Source organism: Balaenoptera acutorostrata, chromosome 11 (assembly GCF_949987535.1).
Source record: "Balaenoptera acutorostrata chromosome 11, mBalAcu1.1, whole genome shotgun sequence".
NCBI classification, from domain to species: Eukaryota; Metazoa; Chordata; class Mammalia; order Artiodactyla; family Balaenopteridae; genus Balaenoptera; species Balaenoptera acutorostrata.
In genome coordinates, this window is record NC_080074.1 from 20,161,150 (window position 1) to 20,180,026 (window position 18,877).

The 18,877-nt window shown below is 38.2% G+C and overlaps 2 protein-coding genes across 6 annotated transcripts in view; one reads left to right on the forward strand and one right to left on the reverse strand.

Annotated features, from left to right (window-relative positions):
• PARPBP (PARP1 binding protein) overlaps positions 1–3,497 on the reverse strand; it is an 80,949-nt gene extending 77,452 nt beyond the window's left edge. For 2 of the 5 annotated variants that reach the window (XR_009009748.1, XM_057556984.1), the window contains exon 1: positions 3,300–3,497. The gene's annotated coding sequence lies outside the window, so the exon portion shown is untranslated. The remainder of the gene's footprint in view (positions 1–3,299) is intronic. The other 3 variants (XM_057556981.1, XM_007165786.3, XM_057556983.1) reach the window with 2 other exon arrangements.
• NUP37 (nucleoporin 37) overlaps positions 3,428–18,877 on the forward strand; it is a 42,955-nt gene continuing 27,505 nt past the window's right edge. The window contains exons 1-4 of the mRNA XM_007165787.1: positions 3,428–3,508; positions 4,771–4,986; positions 15,241–15,365; positions 16,838–16,910. Coding sequence (XP_007165849.1) covers positions 4,831–4,986; positions 15,241–15,365; positions 16,838–16,910 — 354 coding nt within the window. The 5' untranslated portion in view covers positions 3,428–3,508; positions 4,771–4,830. The remainder of the gene's footprint in view (positions 3,509–4,770; positions 4,987–15,240; positions 15,366–16,837; positions 16,911–18,877) is intronic.

Genomic DNA, 18,877 nt, shown 5'->3' on the forward strand with positions numbered 1-18,877 from the left:
GAATAATACAGTTTCTGCCCAATCGTATTTTCCTCTCCTCTAGTTTTCTTAAGCCAAATCTTTGAAAATAACAAAATCCAACCTTCAATCTGAAAATTCATACAAAACAGATAAATGCAAATTCTGCAAACATAATTGTACACACAAACATAGCTAATTCAAGCTGTATTTTTAAAAATACTTATTTTGAGACAGATGGTAACATCTATGGTAGAATGCAAAACAAAAAATTTCCTCCCATCCCTATATTGTCCCAAAAGGGATGGTCTATTTTCCACCCCTTTGAATCTGGGTCAGCCTTGTGACTTGATTTGACCAATAGAATGTGGCAAGAATGACATCATGGGAGTTCCGAGCCTAGATCTAGTTCCAAAAGGCCCATGCAGAAAAGAGTTAATATAGCAGGCCTGACTACTACCCTTTGAAAAGCCTGCTTACAGGGTTGGCCCTTGGTTGGCATCTGGGAACTTAGATTTCAGGACGATTTCCTGTAAGAATGGTTCACTGTGCCTAAACTATTTGTATAAATAATATAGCTTATGCTGAACATATGCTTTTCTTTTGAGTATGGAATTTGGGAACATAGAGGATACCTACATGTTCAGACCCCGGTAAAATCCCTGGGCACTGAATCTCTAAAGAGCTTCCCTGACAGATAATATTTCATGTGTTGTTGTAACTTGTTGCTGGTAGAATTAAGTATATCCTGTGCGACTCCACTAAGAGAAGACTTTTGGAGGCTTGTGCCTGATCTCCCCTGGACTTCACCCCATGTATCAATACCTTCTCCCTTTGCTGATTTTGCTTGGCATCAGTACAACTATATGCTGAGTCCCCTGAGTCCTCTTAGCAAATTATTCAACCTGAGGCGATCTTGGGGACCTCCTGACACAGGCCTTGCAGTTTTAGCTCTTACTCTCTTGCTACTCTCAGAATGACATATGAAGAAGTGCCAGTTAGCCTGCGGGAAAGGCCATATGGAGGAGAACCAAGGCACTCCAGGTGACAACCAATACCAACTCAAAGATATGTGAGTGAGGCTATCTTAGATTATCTAGACCCAGTCAACCTGCCAGATGAAATACAGCACCATAAGTGATCCTAGGCAAGACCGGCAGAACCACATAACTAAGTCCAGCCCAAATCGCTGATCCACAAAATCATAAACATTTTAAATCGTTGTTGTTTTAAAGCCACTAAATTTCAGAGTGCTTTGCTACACAGCAATAGATAACCAATACAGTAATAGCTAATATTTAGAAGCTTTCTTGGTGCCAGATACTTTTCAAAAGCTTAATATTTATTACCTTATTCAATCTTCACAGGAGTCCTATGAAGAAGGTCTATTATTATCCTCATTTTACATCTGAAGAAAGCAATACCCTATGCCACTCAGCTAGCAAATGGCGAAATAGACCTAAATCCAAGATGCCGAAGTCCAAAAGCTGTGCTCTTAAATCACTGTATTACATAACTTCCCCTGATAGACAAAGGCCTTTCAAAATAATTGGATGTAGTTCCAATGTTTTATATACTCAAGCCTATATGAGGCAGCCAATTCCTTTCTCTGAGCGTACAGACATGCCTCTAAACCTTTTTTTCCCTACTTCCTTTTAAGTACCCCAGTCTCCAACACAGTCACATGCCATTATCTTATTTGGGGTATTTTACTGTACACATTCCCATTTACTTACTCCTCTGTTATCTTTTTCTTCTTCTTTTATGTGGCATAAACAGAATCCAGGATGTTTACCAGGTATCTTGGATTTGTATGATCAAAAAAATGGGCATGCGCCATTTACAAAATAATAATTTATAGATATAATCAGTGATGCAATGTAAAGATACAGGTAGAAGACTATAAATTAAAATATCTATAAAACTATATATCCTAGTAAATAATAAAATTCTCTTCAAAATATCCCCTTCATCTCTTAAAAGAAAAAAAACGTAAAGTGAAGAAATAAAGCTTCAGTGATATGACTAGTTTGCCTAAAATCAATCTTCAGTAGTAAATTATTTACTGGTATTATTTGAAGATACTATGAGTTCAGATTGCTCATAATGAAGACTGATCTGGAACTAGACTGTTCTGAATTCTGGCTCCACCACTTACAAGCTCTGAGACCTTCTCCAAGTTATGTCACCTCTCCCTGTCTCAGCTTCCTTGTACTGTACTGAAGATGAACATAATACTACTCCTATCTCACAGGGTTTTGTGAAAAGTAAATGACATAAATACAAGGTAAGCTTTTATAACTATGCCTGGCACATGTAAAAGTGAATCTCATCGAAGGGTCAGCATACTTTTGGAAAGGTTCAAATAGTAAACTTTTGAGGCGTTCAGGCCATCGGGTCTCTTACAACTACTCAACTTGACCTTGCAGTGTGAAACTAGCCACAGACAATACATAAACAAATGAGTATAGCCGGGCTTCAGCAAAACTTTACAGAAACTGAAATTTGAATATCATAATAATTTTCACATGTCACAAAATATTATTCTTCTCTTGATTTTTTTTTCAACCATCCAAACATGTAAAAGCCATTCTTAGCTCAGGAACTGTCTGCACAAAAACAGGTAGTGCCACTAGTTTGCCAAGCTTGGTCTAGCCTCAACTCTTCCAGTAGCTAGCTGGCTGTGTGAGCCCAGACAATAAGCCTTACACCTGACTGCCTAGGTAGAGATATAATACTTTCCACAAATCAATGAGACAACGAATATGCAAGCATTCTGAATGTCAGGCTGAACTATACAAAAAGCTCTGATGAGCCTAAATTTCTTCACCTGTAAAACGGTGAAGATTATCTCCTACCTCATAAAATTAGGAGATGTTAGTGAGGCAAGTAAATAATCCACCTAGTGCCGGGCACTTAGTAGATGCTCAATAAAAAAAAAAAAAAGGGCGTCGTTGCTGTTCACGGTCAGAATGCAGGTCCTAACAGTTCCTTGGGAGGATATAACAGGGAGAGGGCGAAAGCAGCGGAATTGTAGTCTACGTACGTTTTAGGATTGGAACCCTGGTTTCCTGCCTAACTAATGAATCTAAGTAGGGCTCTGTGAGCCTTATTCTTCCAGTCAGCAGATGATCCCTCAGGACCTTTCAGCTCCATCACTGGAACCTACGAACTCTGTTCAACACCCCCAGACCAAACCAGGCCCCAGTGCAAAGACACTGCACAAATAATACCGTAGACGGTCACATGGCTCTCTGCTGTTACCGAAAAACCCCCTCACAAGCCGCGCTTGAATCACCACTTAAAGTGTGACAGGCGGGCGAGGAGGAGGCGACACTCACCTGGCTCGGGGGAGAACCGAGAGGTGCAGACTCGCCTGAAGAAAGCTCCAACCCGACTGCTGAGAGTGACCGCGGGTTTACATTTTAAATCTCGCGGGAGGGTCGGGGAGCCAATCGCAGGTCCCGCCCTCTGACCCGGAAGCAGAAGTGGCGCGCAGCAGCCCCTGGCGAAGATTAGCTCCCCTCTAGCTGTTTCCAGACGCCCTCAGGTGCGTATCGCGCGTGAGCCCAAGGGGCAGCTCCTCTGTGCTCCCGGCCACCCCGCGCCTCTACTCTATCTCTGGGAGTTCCTCCTCTCCCCGGGCCGTTCCCCACCCCTCTTCCCTCCGACCTCGGGCTCCGGGAGGTGGTAGCGGGGTCTCGCGGGACTTGCCTGGCACCGGGAGCGGTGTCGGGGCTCTGCCGGGACTTCTCTTGTTCCCTCCCTCCTCTGTCTTAGCAGTTTTAGAGGGGCAAGTCCAGCCCGCCTTGTACAGTGAGACCCTGAGACTGTAATTAGACTGAGCACTACTTTAATGAGCAATTAGGGACCGAGTTTCCGGATCTGGAATCTTTTGCACTTCCCACACCGATATCTTACCTGTTGGTCACCCTTAACAATTTTCAGTCCCCTTAAGGTTACTAGTTTATAGATTCCCGAGGTGGAACTCATCTCATATGATTCTCAGTAAATACTCATCAGGTATTTGATGTGTTTGTTATCGAGCCCAGATGTTTTCAGGACAACTCCTGCCGTCCAATTAAAAAAGCAAAACAACAACAACAAAAACTGATCTCCTTAGAATCCATAAGTCTCATCTGGGAATGCTACTTCCAGAATGCCCACCAGCCCATGAAACGTTAGTTGAAGTTTTGTGCCTGGCCTTATGAATATTATTTTTGTATCCCATGTTGGCACTCCTTCCTCCAGATCGTATATTTTGTATCTGCTTATATTATAGCACTTTTCACACTGAATCATAAATAACCCTGGATTGTGAGCTCCTTCAAGGCAGGAGTCTGTGTTTTTCTTCTCTAGTACTGGTGTCCAACACTTAGGAAGGTCTCAAATTCTGGCTCCTCTTATGAGCGTGGAAAGCTAGTTAACCATCTAAAGTCTCGATTTCTTCATCTGTAAAATGGGGATCAGAGTTAGCACCTCCCTCTTAGGCTTGTGCAAGTATTAGATGTGATAATGTCAGTAAAATACTTAACGTGGCACCTGCAAATAGTGCTCCATGAATTTTACCTATCATTAATTTTTTATGAATATATTTACTATTAATGTGATTCCATCTTTAAGTACTCACTGTATCTTTTAAACAATCTAAACAGAATTTTGTGGTGACTTATTCTGCAAGTATCATTCACAAAGTATATGAATAAGTAATTTTTTTTTGATCTGCCTGTAGTCACATCCTTATTTTGATTAATTGTGTAAAGTAATCCTTTGACGGTTTCTGTCTAACTACTTCTGTGCTGTAATCCACAGTTCCGTGACCTTGTCCAATAGAAGGCTATTTTTACAGCTGTACGAGTTCTGCCATCCAGGATGAAGCAAGATGCCACAAGAAATGCTGCCTACACTGTGGATTGCGAAGATTATGTGCATGTGGTAGAATTCAATCCCTTCGAGAGTGGGGATTCAGGAAACCTAATTGCATATGGTGGCAATAATTTCGTGGTCATTGGCACATGTACATTTCAGGTTAGTGTACAAAACTGCAGTGAATGACAGTGAAGATATTTCACTGATAAGAAAACTTATACAAACTTTGGTAAACTTTGGCTAAACTTCAAAAGTATATTGAGTTTGAATGTTTAAAAAAAAAATGATATGAAGAACTACTGAGAAAGACATTCCCAGTAATATATACCTGATACTTGTGCAAACATTGAATAAGTAGTGAAAAAGAATATAGTTGACCCTTGAACAACATGGGTTTGAACTGCATGGTTCACTTATACATGGACTTTTTTCAATAGTAAATATTAGGATACTATAGGATTTTTTTTAAATTAATTAATTTATTTATTATTTATTTTTGGGTGCCTTGGGTCTTCGCTGCTGTGTGTGGGCTTTCTCTAGTTGCGGCGAGCGCGGGCTTCTCATTGCGGCGGCTTCCTGTCGTGGAGCACAGGCTCCAGGCGCACAGGCCCCAGCAGCTGTGGCACGCGGGCTTCAGCAGTTGTGGCTCACGGACTGTAGAGCGCAGGCTCAGCAGTTGTGGCGCATGGGCCCAGCTGCTCCGCGGCATGCGGGATCCTCCCAGACCAGGGCTCGAACCCATGTCCCCTGCACTGGCAAGCGGGTTCCCAACCACTGCGCCACCAGGGAAGCCCCACTATAGGATCTTAAGTTAGTTGAATCTGCAAATGCCAAGGAGCTGCCCACAGGGAGGGCCTAGTGCAAGTTATAATATGATTTTCGACTGCGAGGAGGGTCATCGCCCTAACTCCTGTTGTTGTTCAGGGGCAAGCCTATGTATATAAGGCTTCTCTTGTGCCTCGTGATTAGAAATGGAATATTCTGGTAATTGAAGTTTATGATTAACTGAACATATGTACAGGGAAAAATATCAATTCGATGAGATCTGATTAATTACTAAATCCAGCTTTTCTATTGATACATTTCAGTTTAACATAGGAAACAAGCTAGTATTGAGAGCTTAAAAAACAATCCTCCAGGAGATTTTATAGCTATGATGATATTCAGCTTTCCTATTAATATGCTGTCATACTTTTTATACATCTAGAGTATACAAAGTGTGAGATCATACTCATTGAACAGTCAGTTTAATTTATTTTATTTATTTATTTATTTATTTTTGGCTGTGCTGGGTCTTCGGTTCGTGCGAGGGCTTTCTCTAGTTGCGGCAAGTGGGGGCCACTCTTCATCGCGGTGCGGGGACCGCTCTTCATCGCGGTGCGTGGGCCTTTCACTATCGCGGCCCCTCCCGTTGCGGGGCACAGGCTCCAGACGCGCAGGCTCAGCAGCTGTGGCTCACGGGCCCAGCTGCTCCGTGGCATGTGGGATCTTCCCAGACCAGGGCTCGAACCCGTGTCTCCTGCATTAGCAGGCAGATTCTCAACCACTGCGCCACCAGGGAAGCCCGAACAGTCAGTTTAACATAGTCATTAAGACAATGACTCTGGAGCCAAAATGGCTAGGTTTTTACTCCTTCCTGGCTTTACCTCTTAATAGCTATATGGCCTTGAACAGGTACTTAACCTCGCTTCTATAAAAATGAGGAAAATAATACACTGGACCCTTGAACAATGCAGAGGTGAAGGGTGCCAATGAGTGTGGTCAAAATCCAGGTGTAACTATAGTACCCTGGTTCCTCATACGTGGATTCAACCAACAGCTGATCATATAATCCTAAAGTATGTATGTATGGAAAAAAATCTGCATGTAAGTGGATCCGCACAGTTCAAACTCATGTTGTTCAAGGGTCAACTGCACTTAATAGGGTTTTGTGAGAATGTCATGAGTTAGCATGTACAGTTCCTGGAAGGCATCTGACACATTTAATACATATGTATGTTTTAGCTATCATTGATTTGGTCATTGGTGACACTCAGGCACAACCCCATATTTAATGGTGTGGTGCACACCATCTTTTCTCACAAGAAAGCTAGTTCTACATGTAAGAGAGACTTTGAACAATGAGAGGTCAACCCTCAGGAATCTCTGGTTAATCCTTTGTTTATTAGAATGTTATTCATGGAACACTATTTCCAAAATTGAGGTTAATCAATGAGGTAATTTGACAGAGACCAATTTTCAAAGATTTAAACTTTATCACCAAAGTGATGTTATAAACATTGTAAATATTATTTCCTCTTTTACTGAGAAGGCAGTTCAGTATCTTACAGTATTTTGACATCATAAATTCAGTTTAGCATTTTACAGTGCAATAAATGTATTAGGTTATACATAATTAGACTGTGTGTATATTTATCCTAAAGAGAAAGTATGAATTAAAAGCTTCAGTTTGTTGGTGTCTGCGTAGAATACAAAAGCTCTTCCATTATCCCATGTTGTCTCTTAGGGTTGGGGTAGGAATTTCTAGCTTTTAAGCTAAATATGGTCCTCGACCTAATTTCAGCTGGACTATCAGGTTAGGATCATAAAAAGTCACGTGATTAACAGAAATAATGTAACACAGTCTTGAAAAAGACTGAAGGGAAACCATTTTTCTAATACAGGCTACTAACCTACAAAAGAAGAAAGCAGCCCCCTACAGATAAAATTGATATTTTGCTTCATTACTTTTATTTTATTTTTTTTTTTTAATTTTTATTTATTTATTTATTTATTTATTTATTTATTTATTTTTGGCTGTGCTGGGTCTTTGGTTCGTGCGAGGGCTTTCTCCAGTTGCGGCAAGTGGGGGCCACTCTTCATCGCGGTGCGGGGACCGCTCTTCATCGCGGTGCGCGGGCCTTTCACTATCGCGGCCCCTCCCGTCGCGGGGCACAGGCTCCAGAAGCGCAAGCTCAGCAGCCGTGGCTCACGGGCCCAGCCGCTCCGCGGCATGTGGGATCCTCCCAGACCAGGGCTCGAACCCGTGTCTCCTGCATTAGCAGGCAGATTCTCAACCACTGCGCCACCAGGGAAGCCCACTTCATTACTTTTAAAATTAATAGCAGTAAACATAGAATTGTATTCAAAAGTACTGAAAAAATATGCTTTAGCACTAGTTTATGTTCAGCTAAAAAACGTTGAGGGAGAAAGTCAAAAAGGAAGAAGAAATAAGGAAAAAAGAAAAGGCAGAGGTGATGGGTGGCAGAGGGAAAATGACAAAATGAGAAAAAAAATGAGTGAAAACATTTGTATTGCTCTGTTATGGTTTGTGGTCATATGCATTTTCGTTGTTGATCCTCAGACCTGTGAAGCTGGCAATATGGGTCTTACCCCCAGATAACCTAAGGAAAGAATTGGATTTTTATTAATTTAGCAAGTAGTGAACACAAATTATATCCTGTGCCACGTACTGGAGATACAGTTAAACAACTGTCCCTGTCCTCACGGAGTTTCCATTCTACTTCAAAGAAGTTCAGGGATTTATCTGACTAGTAACTGAAGAAACAAGATCTAAATCTCATTTTTATACCCCTGTTCTTTTCCTTCTATGCTGCTATTCAGATAGGTTGAAGCCGTAGTTCAAACAGTTCTGGAGGAGAATTGAGTTTCAGTAATTTGCCATTGGGGATTCAGATTGCTTCTTTTGAAGTTATTTTTTATCTAATTAAGAAGCGTTTAAACACTGTTCCTATTCTCTCACGTTAGGACCTTCAGGTTCTGTAGCACTGAATTTCTTATCTTGAGAAAAAACTAAAGTTGAATTGAAAGATTTCCACATTCCTGTCAGAAAGGCAATCCTCATTCTAAGACTGTTAGGAAAACACTGCTGATGTAGTAAATGTGAATTTCAACAAAGCATTTTTCAGAATCTGGTGGTGTTCTTTTGAATATGTTGGAAATTTGAGCCAAATGATAGTACTATTGATTGGTGTCATGTATTTGTCAAATACTCACTGAGTGCAGATCAGGTGCTGGGAACTGGTGATACATACTTTAAAAAAGCAAGGACCCTGTCCTCAAGGAGATGTTTAAATGTAAAGCAATGCAATAAGATAACTGCTATAAAAGTAAAGGGCAGAGGGAGCATGAAAGTTTCTAAATCTGTTCAAAAGGTCATCAGTAATAAATGGCAACCTCTTCTTGGACTTGGATGAGAACACTTGACTTAGGCAAGCACATTGAATTTACATAGAACATGAAGTTGAAAAGGATACCTAATGCTTTGGATGACAGACTCATTTAACAAATTTTTATTGAACACCTGTTGTATGCTGGATCTGCTCAGAATCCAAATATTGTTTAATAGATTGGATTAATGGGCCAAAAGTTGACCAAGCTAAAATTTAATAAAGATGAATATAAAGTCTTAAAATGATAGACTGCTAGAGCTAGAAGGGAGAGTTGTGACTTACAGTTTTTAGTCACCTGGATGTTCACCATGAATCAGTGCGATGATTAAACTGCCAGAGGAAGTTAATTCAGTGCTGTCCAACAGAAATATAATGTGAGCCACAAATATAAATTTAAATGTAGTAACCACATTTTGAAATGTAAAAAGTAGATGAAATTAATTTTATTAATATATTTTTTACCCAGCATATCCAAAATATTTTATGTGCACCAATATAAAAATTACTAATGAGATACTTCTATATTCTTTTTATACTACATCTTTGAAATCTGGTGTGGATTTTGCACTTTATAAAGTGTTCATGTCTCAGCTTGAACTAACCACATTTCAAGTGCTTAATAGCCCCGTGTTACTATGGCTGCCATACTGGACAGAACAACTCCATATCCTCCTCTGTACATTGACAGTAATATTTAGTGTTTACTTCAGTTCTTAGCAGTGTATTATGATTCAAAGGAGATAATGTATTTGAAGACAAATTTCAGAGTGGTGTTAAAAAGTTTAAAACTGTCATGTGAAAGAGAGATTAGACTCAGAATAGTAACTGTTTTTTATGTTATTTGTCAGTTCTATTTGAGTGGAGTTGTTGCTTATAATGCTTTAAGACTGATGCTGAAACTGCTTCTTTGAGTGTGTTCACCTAGGGGAGATCATCTATGGCCAGATATTTGCTGTCACTGAATTAGACTACCTCATTGATGGTTCCAGAGAGCAGAATTTGGAGCAATGAATAGAATTTACATGGAAACAGATTTTGGTTTAATGTTAAAGAGAACTCTTCGAATAATTAGAACTACCCCCCAAATTGAATAAGCTCCCCCCCAAAATAGCTAGTTCCCTCTCACTTGAAAATGTTTAGAGAAGGGTTGTGCAAACTTTTTTCAAATGGCCTACTAGAGATTTAAGCATTAGATGAAAGAAGTAGACTAGGTAAACTTTACAGTCTCATCCAACTAAAATTCTGTATCTGGCCTTAGATGGGTGTGGCAGGAGGGCCTGCCAATTTCAAGCCCTTAGAGTAGCCCTTTCACCAGCCTGGCGTTGCCCCAACCTCAAATAACGCTGGAGCCTTGTGTGAGGATTTGTATTATAGCAAGTTTTCCAAGGTATCTTAATTTCCTGCCTATACAGTACTGCCTACACCCCAGACTAAACCCAAAATAGCATTCATCTCTGCCTATACCACACACACACCCTGGCCTTTTAGTTGGCTCAATGGCAGACATTGCTGCCAGGAAAAAAAGGTTTCACTGGTAGTACATAAAACTCAGGCTGTACAGTCCCTGGGATTTCTTTATCCCCACGACCACCCGATAACTCCATATATACCTTCGATAACAAATTACGGGACGTAATTATCAATACTGTTGTTACAGTAGCAAAATAATGTGTGTTTTGATGGTAAAAACTTCATTTTTAGAAGATTGATTTGTCAAGTGTGGAAAAACAGATGTAACCCAAACTATGAAGTCAGATATGATTAGGCTCCTAACCATACTTTTAAATTACTTAGTGATTGCTGCCTTGGGATGTCTGGCTGTTAGCTATACAGTTATTACACAGACAAATTATGAAGTAATAAAATTTGACAGTTTTTCTTTCCTTGATAAATGCATTTCTGTTTCCTTTTTTCATTTATGGAAAAACTTTTTTCTGTTAAGCTCACCTGAAATTTAAAGTTATTTTCAAGGGGTATCTGAATCACATAGAGAAAGATGTATGTAATATATTTGTGAGATGACTGCTAGGATTGCAAAGGCTATCCTGGAAAAATGAACACATCCACTAGGATTCAATTAAAGTACACATTATAAAACTTTGGATTTAGATTCAGGATGAATGGAATTCTTAGAACAGTCCTTCACATAATTTCTATCTGTACAGACATATGTATTCAATTAAATATCAAGTTTCACCTACTCTGGATTTTTTCCCTGATCCTATTTTATAATCTTAGAAACTTTTATGGCGAATAACTATAGTCAACACAGAAGATTCCTTGGGCAAATTTGTCATGAAAAATTGTGCTTTAGTCTCAAGACCCATTTAGGGTTTTGATTTAAATAACAAAACAATGATTATTTTTAAAATTGCAATATTTTAAGCTTATAAAGCATGTTTTAAAATATGTATTATCATTATAAGGTATAAAGAATAATAATAATAGATCCCTGTATACCTACTACCTAGTTTAAGAAAGGGAACATTAGCAATTCCTTTGAAGCCCCCTGGGTTTTCTTTCCTTACCGCCTTTTCTTCTCATCCCCAAGGTGTAACCATGTCTGAAATTTTGTTTTTCTTCAGAGTTACCATGTGTAGGTATTGCAAATCAGCATACTGTTTTTCATGTTTTAAACTTTATATCAGTGAAATTATTCTGTATTATGTTCTTCTACTGTTTGTTATTGACAGTATATTTGTTAGATTCCTCTATGTCAAAATTCATATATCTTCATTGTAGTATGGTGTTTTATAATATGAACATACCACAATTGATCTATTCCTCTATCGCATAGTATTTTGCTATTGAAAACATTGCCAATATGCATATTCTTGTGTCTTCTGTTTGAGTTTTGTTACCCCCTCCTTTCATCTTTTTTCTCCCTGATAGTTTGGAAGTTTTACGTGTTGTTTCTCTTCTTTTAATGGTTACCATAGATATTTTAATATGCATCCTTAATTAGACAGTGTTAAAATTAATATCTTTAACTTCTTCATGAACAAAGCAAGGACCTTTGACACTTGAACTGTCACCCCCTACAGACTTATTGTTATATTTTAGTTCTCTATCATTTTTCTTTTCATTTTACCCCACAAATTCAGTATTGTTTTATGTGACTAGTATTTGATAGATTTACCCGCATGTTTGCCTTTGATTTTTTTACTCACTGTTCCTTACATCTCAGGCCTGCCTTCTGGGGTCAATTTTCTTTACCTAAAAGCACATCCTTTACTACAAGAAAAAGTTTAAACTTTTTCTGTGAAGGGCCAGGTAGTAAATATTTTAAGCTTTGCCAGGCCATTTAAGGTGTCTGTTGCAAATTATTCTTTGTTTTTTACAACTCTTTAAAAATATAAAAATGATTCTCAACTTGTGGGCCATACCAAACCAGACCATAGACCAGATTTGGCCTCTTAGCCATAGTTTGTCAGCCTCTGCTTTTGGAGATCCTTTAGTGAGACTTCACTGATGCCAACCCTTGGTTTTGGTTTTTATGAAAATATCTTTAAGACAGCTTCATTCTTGAGAAACAGTTTTGTTGTGGCTACAATTCAGCAGTTTTTCCTGTCATTTTGAAGATATTCCACTGTCTGCCTGCATTTGTTTCTGCTAAGAAGTCAATGGTTGTTCTAATTATTACTCTTATAGGAAACCTGTCTTTTCTTTCTGGCTACTATTTCTAAGATACCTCTCTCACTCTCTTCCCTTCTCTCTCCCTCTCCCCCTCACATATATGCACACACCTATATATACACACACATATGTATATATCATGAGAGTTTGTGTGTTCTGAAGTTTTACTATGTTGTGTCTAACTGCAGATTTTTTTTTAAGCTGCCTAGGATTTATTGTTCTTTCTAAATATGCATATTGGTACCTTTAGTCAAGTATGATGAATCTTTCGCCATTATCTCTTCAAATATTGACTCTTCCCCTATTCCCTCTACTCATTTCTTCTACAACCCGAATTAGATATATGGTGGAACTTCTCACTGAATCCCTCTTAACATTTTTTTTGTCTTCTCTTAGCTGCATTCTGAATAATTTTTTCAAATCTGTCTTCCAGCTCCTCTAAGCATTGATTTTTTTTTTTCTCATTATGGTATTTTTATCCAGACATTTTTATTTAGCTCCTTTTAAAATCTGTCTGGTCATTTTGGGTAATCTCTTGTTGCTTACTCATATTTTTTGATTACCTCCTCTAGATCCTTATAAATACATCTTTTTTGTATCTAATTTTGTAAAATATTTATTTATTTATTTATTTATGGCTGTGTCAGGTCTTAGTTGCGGCACACGGGATCTTTCGTTGCAGCACGGGACCTCTTCGTTGCAGTGTGTGGGCTTCTCTCTAGTTGTGGCGCGCGGGCTCAGTAGTTGCAGCACACACGGGCTCTCTAATTGTGGCACTTGGGCTCCAGAGCGTGTGGGCTCAGTAGTTGTGGCGTGCAGGCTCAGTTGCCTTATGGCATGTGGGGTATTAGTTCCCAACCAGGGATTGAACCCGTGTCCCCTGCGTTGGAGGTGGATTCTTAAACCACTGGACTACCAGGGAAGTCCCTGTATCTAATTTTTTAATCTAATGTCTCCAGGTTGATTCTTCTGTTTGTGTTTGTGGTACTTTGTTTTCATATGTAGTAGTGTGTGCAGGTAAGATCATATCTGATTAAACTATATCTGTCAGAACTCTATGAGACCTGTGTAGAGGAAGTTCACCCAAAGAGAATTTGCCTTTGTCAAGTGCTTGGGGCCACTATCAACATATGGACATTTTTAAATTGTCATTTTCTGGAGCACATAGTTAGTGTGAATTCCAGCCCCACACTCACGTTAGGGCCAGCCAATGGTTGAGATTTCTCACAAGTGACTTTTTCTCTTTCTTGGCCTTCACCCATGGTACATATTTTGCATGGCACTTTTGGTTTCGGGGGTTTTCTTCCCCTACTTCCCCTTTAAAGGTCCTGGATCTATGCAGAGGTCTCTGATCTGCATCCCTCTTTGTTCAGGCACTAAGTTTTGTCTTCCATCCCCTACAAACTGAAGCTGTTAGTTATTGGATGTGGGCAGATGTCCTTAAGATAGCTTTATGCCTTGGTGCTCAGTTGCTTCTCTGGATTTGGATTTTTGCATTATTTTTGTAGTCAGAAAGCTTTTCTGGTTATTGTCCATATTGCCAGACAGAAATGACTTTTTAAAATTCATTTTTTTCTTCATCTTGCCATGAGAATAAACTGAAATCATTTTAGTAGTACTAAGCCAAGGCGATAAGCTGACTTTATTAAACATCTTACCCGGAATCAAATATCCAAAAGACTAATCAGATCATTATTTGCATATTCACTATTCACAGAGTGTAATAGTATATAGTATAGATGAATAGTTTGTAACATCCCACACATGTATCGTGCCATGTATAATACTACGTGAAAATTATTGATACTCATTATAATGACTTCGAGGCATCATAAGGCACAAAGTATCTTGTACATAATATGTTCAGTATATATTTTTTATATTGTCACTTGATAATCCATGCATGGTAATTCATTTACCTAGAATATTCTGATTCTTAGAGCATTCCATTTTCATTGTGTTTGCTGTGAAATGTATTTACTATTAGGAATAAAATGTCTCCTAAGGGGGCTTCCCTGGTGGCGCAGTGGTTGAGAATCTGCCTGCTAATGCAGGGGACACGGGTTCGAGCCCTGGTCTGGGAAGATCCCACATGCCACGGAGCAGCTGGGCCCGTGAGCCACAATTGCTGAGCCTGCGCGTCTGGAGCCTGTGCCCCGTGACGGGAGGGGCCGCGATAGAGAAAGGCCCGCGCACCGCGATGAAGAGCGGTCCCCGCACCGCGATGAAGAGTGGCCCCCGCTTGCCGCAACTGGAGAAAGCCCTCGCACGAACCGAAGACCCAACACAGCCAAAAATAAATAAATAAATAAATAAATAAATAAGAAAATCCTTTAAAAAAAAAAAAAATGTCTCCTAAGTAAGATAAAGTATAACCAGTATATTGTTTGTTTTTAGTTACCTTAGAGTTATTTTGTGAGGCTTAGACAGCTTCAGATATTTTTGTTGTTGTTCAGTAAACTAGTTACATCTTAATATCTGATCTGCTTTTGAACTTCTCAAAAGAATATTCATGGACCCCTGATAGATTCTTCATTATAATGAATACACAGTTTTATATTGTTTGTTCTCATAACTTATTAAAACATTTACTGTGTATGCTTAGGAAGAAGAAGCAGACATTGAAGGAATTCAGTATAAAACACTACGAACATTTCACCATGGAGTCAGGGTTGATGGCATAGCTTGGAGCCCAGAGACTAGACTTAATTCATTGCCTCCAGTAATCAAGTAAGTTTAACATTGTCAAGGAAAGGCAAAAGATTAGAAAATTTCAGCTCTGGTTTTAAATACTTTACAACAGCATAGTCCCAGTTGTGGGGAGAAGAGCTACAGTTGACGCCTGAACAACGTGGCAGGGGGTGGTTATAACCTGGGTATAATTTATAAACAGCACTCTCTATCTGAGGTTCCTCCACATCTGAGGATTCAACCGACCACAGACTGTGTATTAGTTACTATCGAAAAATATCCACATATAAATAGACCTGTGGAGTTCAAACTCATGTTGTTCAAGGGTCAATTTGTACTTTATTTCCCTACAACTTTTAATTTCATCTCCGAGAAAGCCTTGGACAAGAGAAGGCATTTCCCTGCTGGCTTTGATCTATTTCTTCCAATGGCTCTTAACTAATCATTGAAAAGGCATGGTAGCAGAGATCTACCAACATATCCAGGTCTATAGATTAGGAGCCTTCTTTAATTTAAACTTTATTTAAATTAAATAAACTTAGAGGACTTCCATGGCAGTCCAGTGGTTAAGACTCTGCGTTTCCACTGCAGGGGGCACGGGTTTGATCCCTGGTCAGAGAACTAAGATCCCGTATGCCACGCGGCTCAGCCAAAAAAATAAATAAATAAAATTAATTAATTAATTAAACTAAATGTATTAGTTGAGAAAAAATGGTTAACTTTAATGCAGTCAGAACTTGAGAAATTTAGATCCATATGATACTCATTTATCTGAAGACAATTGGAAATAAACTTTGTTTTCCAATATATAAATATAACTTCTATTTCTTCCTCAGCCATAATCTGACATGCTGAGAATCTAAAAATTTTAGGATTGAAGGCAAACTAGTTAAAAAATAGTTGTTTATTGATTAGATTTTGTTTTTTAATGTAACATACATTGATGTACTTCTAAACAGTACCTTAAATGTTATGGTCAGTGTGAATAATACTCCAGCTTTTAGTAGATAGAAGTATATCAGCTTTTATAGGTATAAAAAGACTATCATCTTCTGTCTGATTTATTGAATTCAATATATCTTAAAGCAAGAAGGCTTATGGATAACTGAAGAAGGCAAAGACTAAGATGTATAACTATTTTTAATATCTAAAACTATTAACTATTTTAATATCTAATATTGACCTAGCTAAATAAAGATGCCCATCCTTTTCTGCCTTTAAGAAAAAGTTAAACATTAAATTCATGTGGTGATTTATAATAAAATTCTACACGTTTCTTATTGAAGAGACAAATCCAATATACTAATTTTTGTGTGTTTTCCAAAGATATTTAAGTGCCTCCTACTTTGAGTAATAGTTGTAATAACACTTTTTACAGCAGAACCACAGCATCCCCTTTCTGCCCGAATAAAAACATGATTATGAGTTATGAAAACAGCTTTGGTGGTTGGAGGTGGGGAGAACTTTCACTTAGGCTAAAATTGGGTTTGTTTTCATTTTCTTACTTCCAGATTTTGCACTTCTGCTGCTGATATGAAAATTAGATTATTTACTTCAGACCTTCAAGATAAAAATGAATACAAGGTATGTTGACAAGTATAATTTGTAAATCCTTATTTTAAAACATTTATTATTTTTGCTTTTTTAATTAGATTTATCCCAATTTAAAATGACTTTATGGTTACCTTTAAAATATGTAGTTTAGAATCTCATTTACTCTATTTTAGGCTGTAGTAAGTAACTAGGATCATAGTAAAGACTGCAGATTATAAATCTGATATCACTTATTAAAATATTAGGTAGACACAGTAAATGAGGGAGAAGTAGAAATTCAGTATAATAGACATGAACACACATAGAGTAAGAGTTGAACTTCAAGGGAACAAACACAGTACAGCATAGTGAGAGACAGGACTACAAAGTGGCTAAAAGCACAGACACAGGAGCCAGACCACCTGGGTTTGAAGCCCAGCTCTACCACTTTAGTAATAGTGTGACTTTGGTCAAATTCCCAATCTCTTTGTGCTCATTTCCTTACCTGTAAAGTGGAGATGATCATAGCTTCTGCCTCATAAGTCAGACAAAGACAAATACTATGTGATCTCACTTATGGGAGGAATTTTTTTAAAAGCTGAACTCATAGAAACTGAATAGAATGGTGGTCGTCAGGGCCTGGGGAGTGTGGGTAATGGGGAGATGATGATTGAAGGGTATGGACTTCCAGTTATAAGTGGAATAAGTTCTGGGGATCTACTGTACATCATGATGAGTATAGTTAACAAGTATACTGTATTATATACTTGAAAGTTGCTAAGAGAGTAGAATGTTCTCACCACAAAACAAAAATGGTAATTTTATGAGGTGATAGAGGTATTAACTAACCCTATTGTGGTAGTCATTTCACTAATGCTATTATGGTAATCGTTTCACAATATATATGTATATCAAATCATCATGTTGTATACCTTAGACTTACACAGTGTTATATATCTCAATAAAGTGGGGGGGGGGGGAGTTCATTAAATAAATACCTCTCAGTTTGGATTGAAACCGAATCATGTTTTTTATAAGAACAGTATTGCCTTCTTGACTTTCTAGTAAATCAAAACTATGAATAATGTTATAAAACAAAGATAAACTATAAACCTGTCCAATCATTTAGAAAACAGTAAAAGTTATGCTCTAAACTGTATACAATGGGCTATATACAATTTTACCATAATACAGTGCACTGTATATATTAATTTAAAGCTGTATCAGTGACTGTCTGTACAAATGGCACATAAAACTTTGACTCATCAAAAGTCAATAGTTACTAACAATTATTGTTAGTTATAATAGACATTAAATATTTAATGTTAATTTGATTTGGCTTGTAGACTGTGACATAAGCTTTGAAGTATGATTTGGAGGACCTGGGTTTGTTAAACTTACACAGGAATGTTTGAATCAAATCCTTTTTTTTCCTAATTACATATTTCCAAATAGTAAGCAGTACCAAATAGAACCACTTTATTAATCTTACAACTGAGATCAAATACAAGTGTTTGGAAGGAAAATAGGAAGCAAGAACAATATCCATTAAAATATTTAAATATCTGATATCTGACAGACCTGTTTAGGATTTCAGTTGTAAAGATTTAGACTGATTGGACCTGCCTGCTTGCATAGTCCTCTACCTTATAATTTCCCATTTATTTCTTCTGTGGCCAGAAGAGAATTGCTGGGTTGTTGTGATAATGGGCTTATAATACTAGCTGTCTCCAGTGCTGGCAGTCACATTGAGCAAGTGAATAAAGACAGTAGAAGGTGAAGTCCATGCTATGTGTTTATTAGGGAGCAGCCAGTGTACAGAGCAGCAGGTATGAGGTAAAAAATCGAAGGGGACTCTATTTCAGAGCCCCAGAAAGTTCTTCTAGCTTTAACTTTTATTTAACCTTTATGTAATAAGTGAGAAATGAGGTGACATGAGGACAGGTACAGTTTTAAAAAAAAAAAAGTCTGTTTTTGTAAGAAATGCATACTAGAAAAGAAAAATCAAGCTAATAACA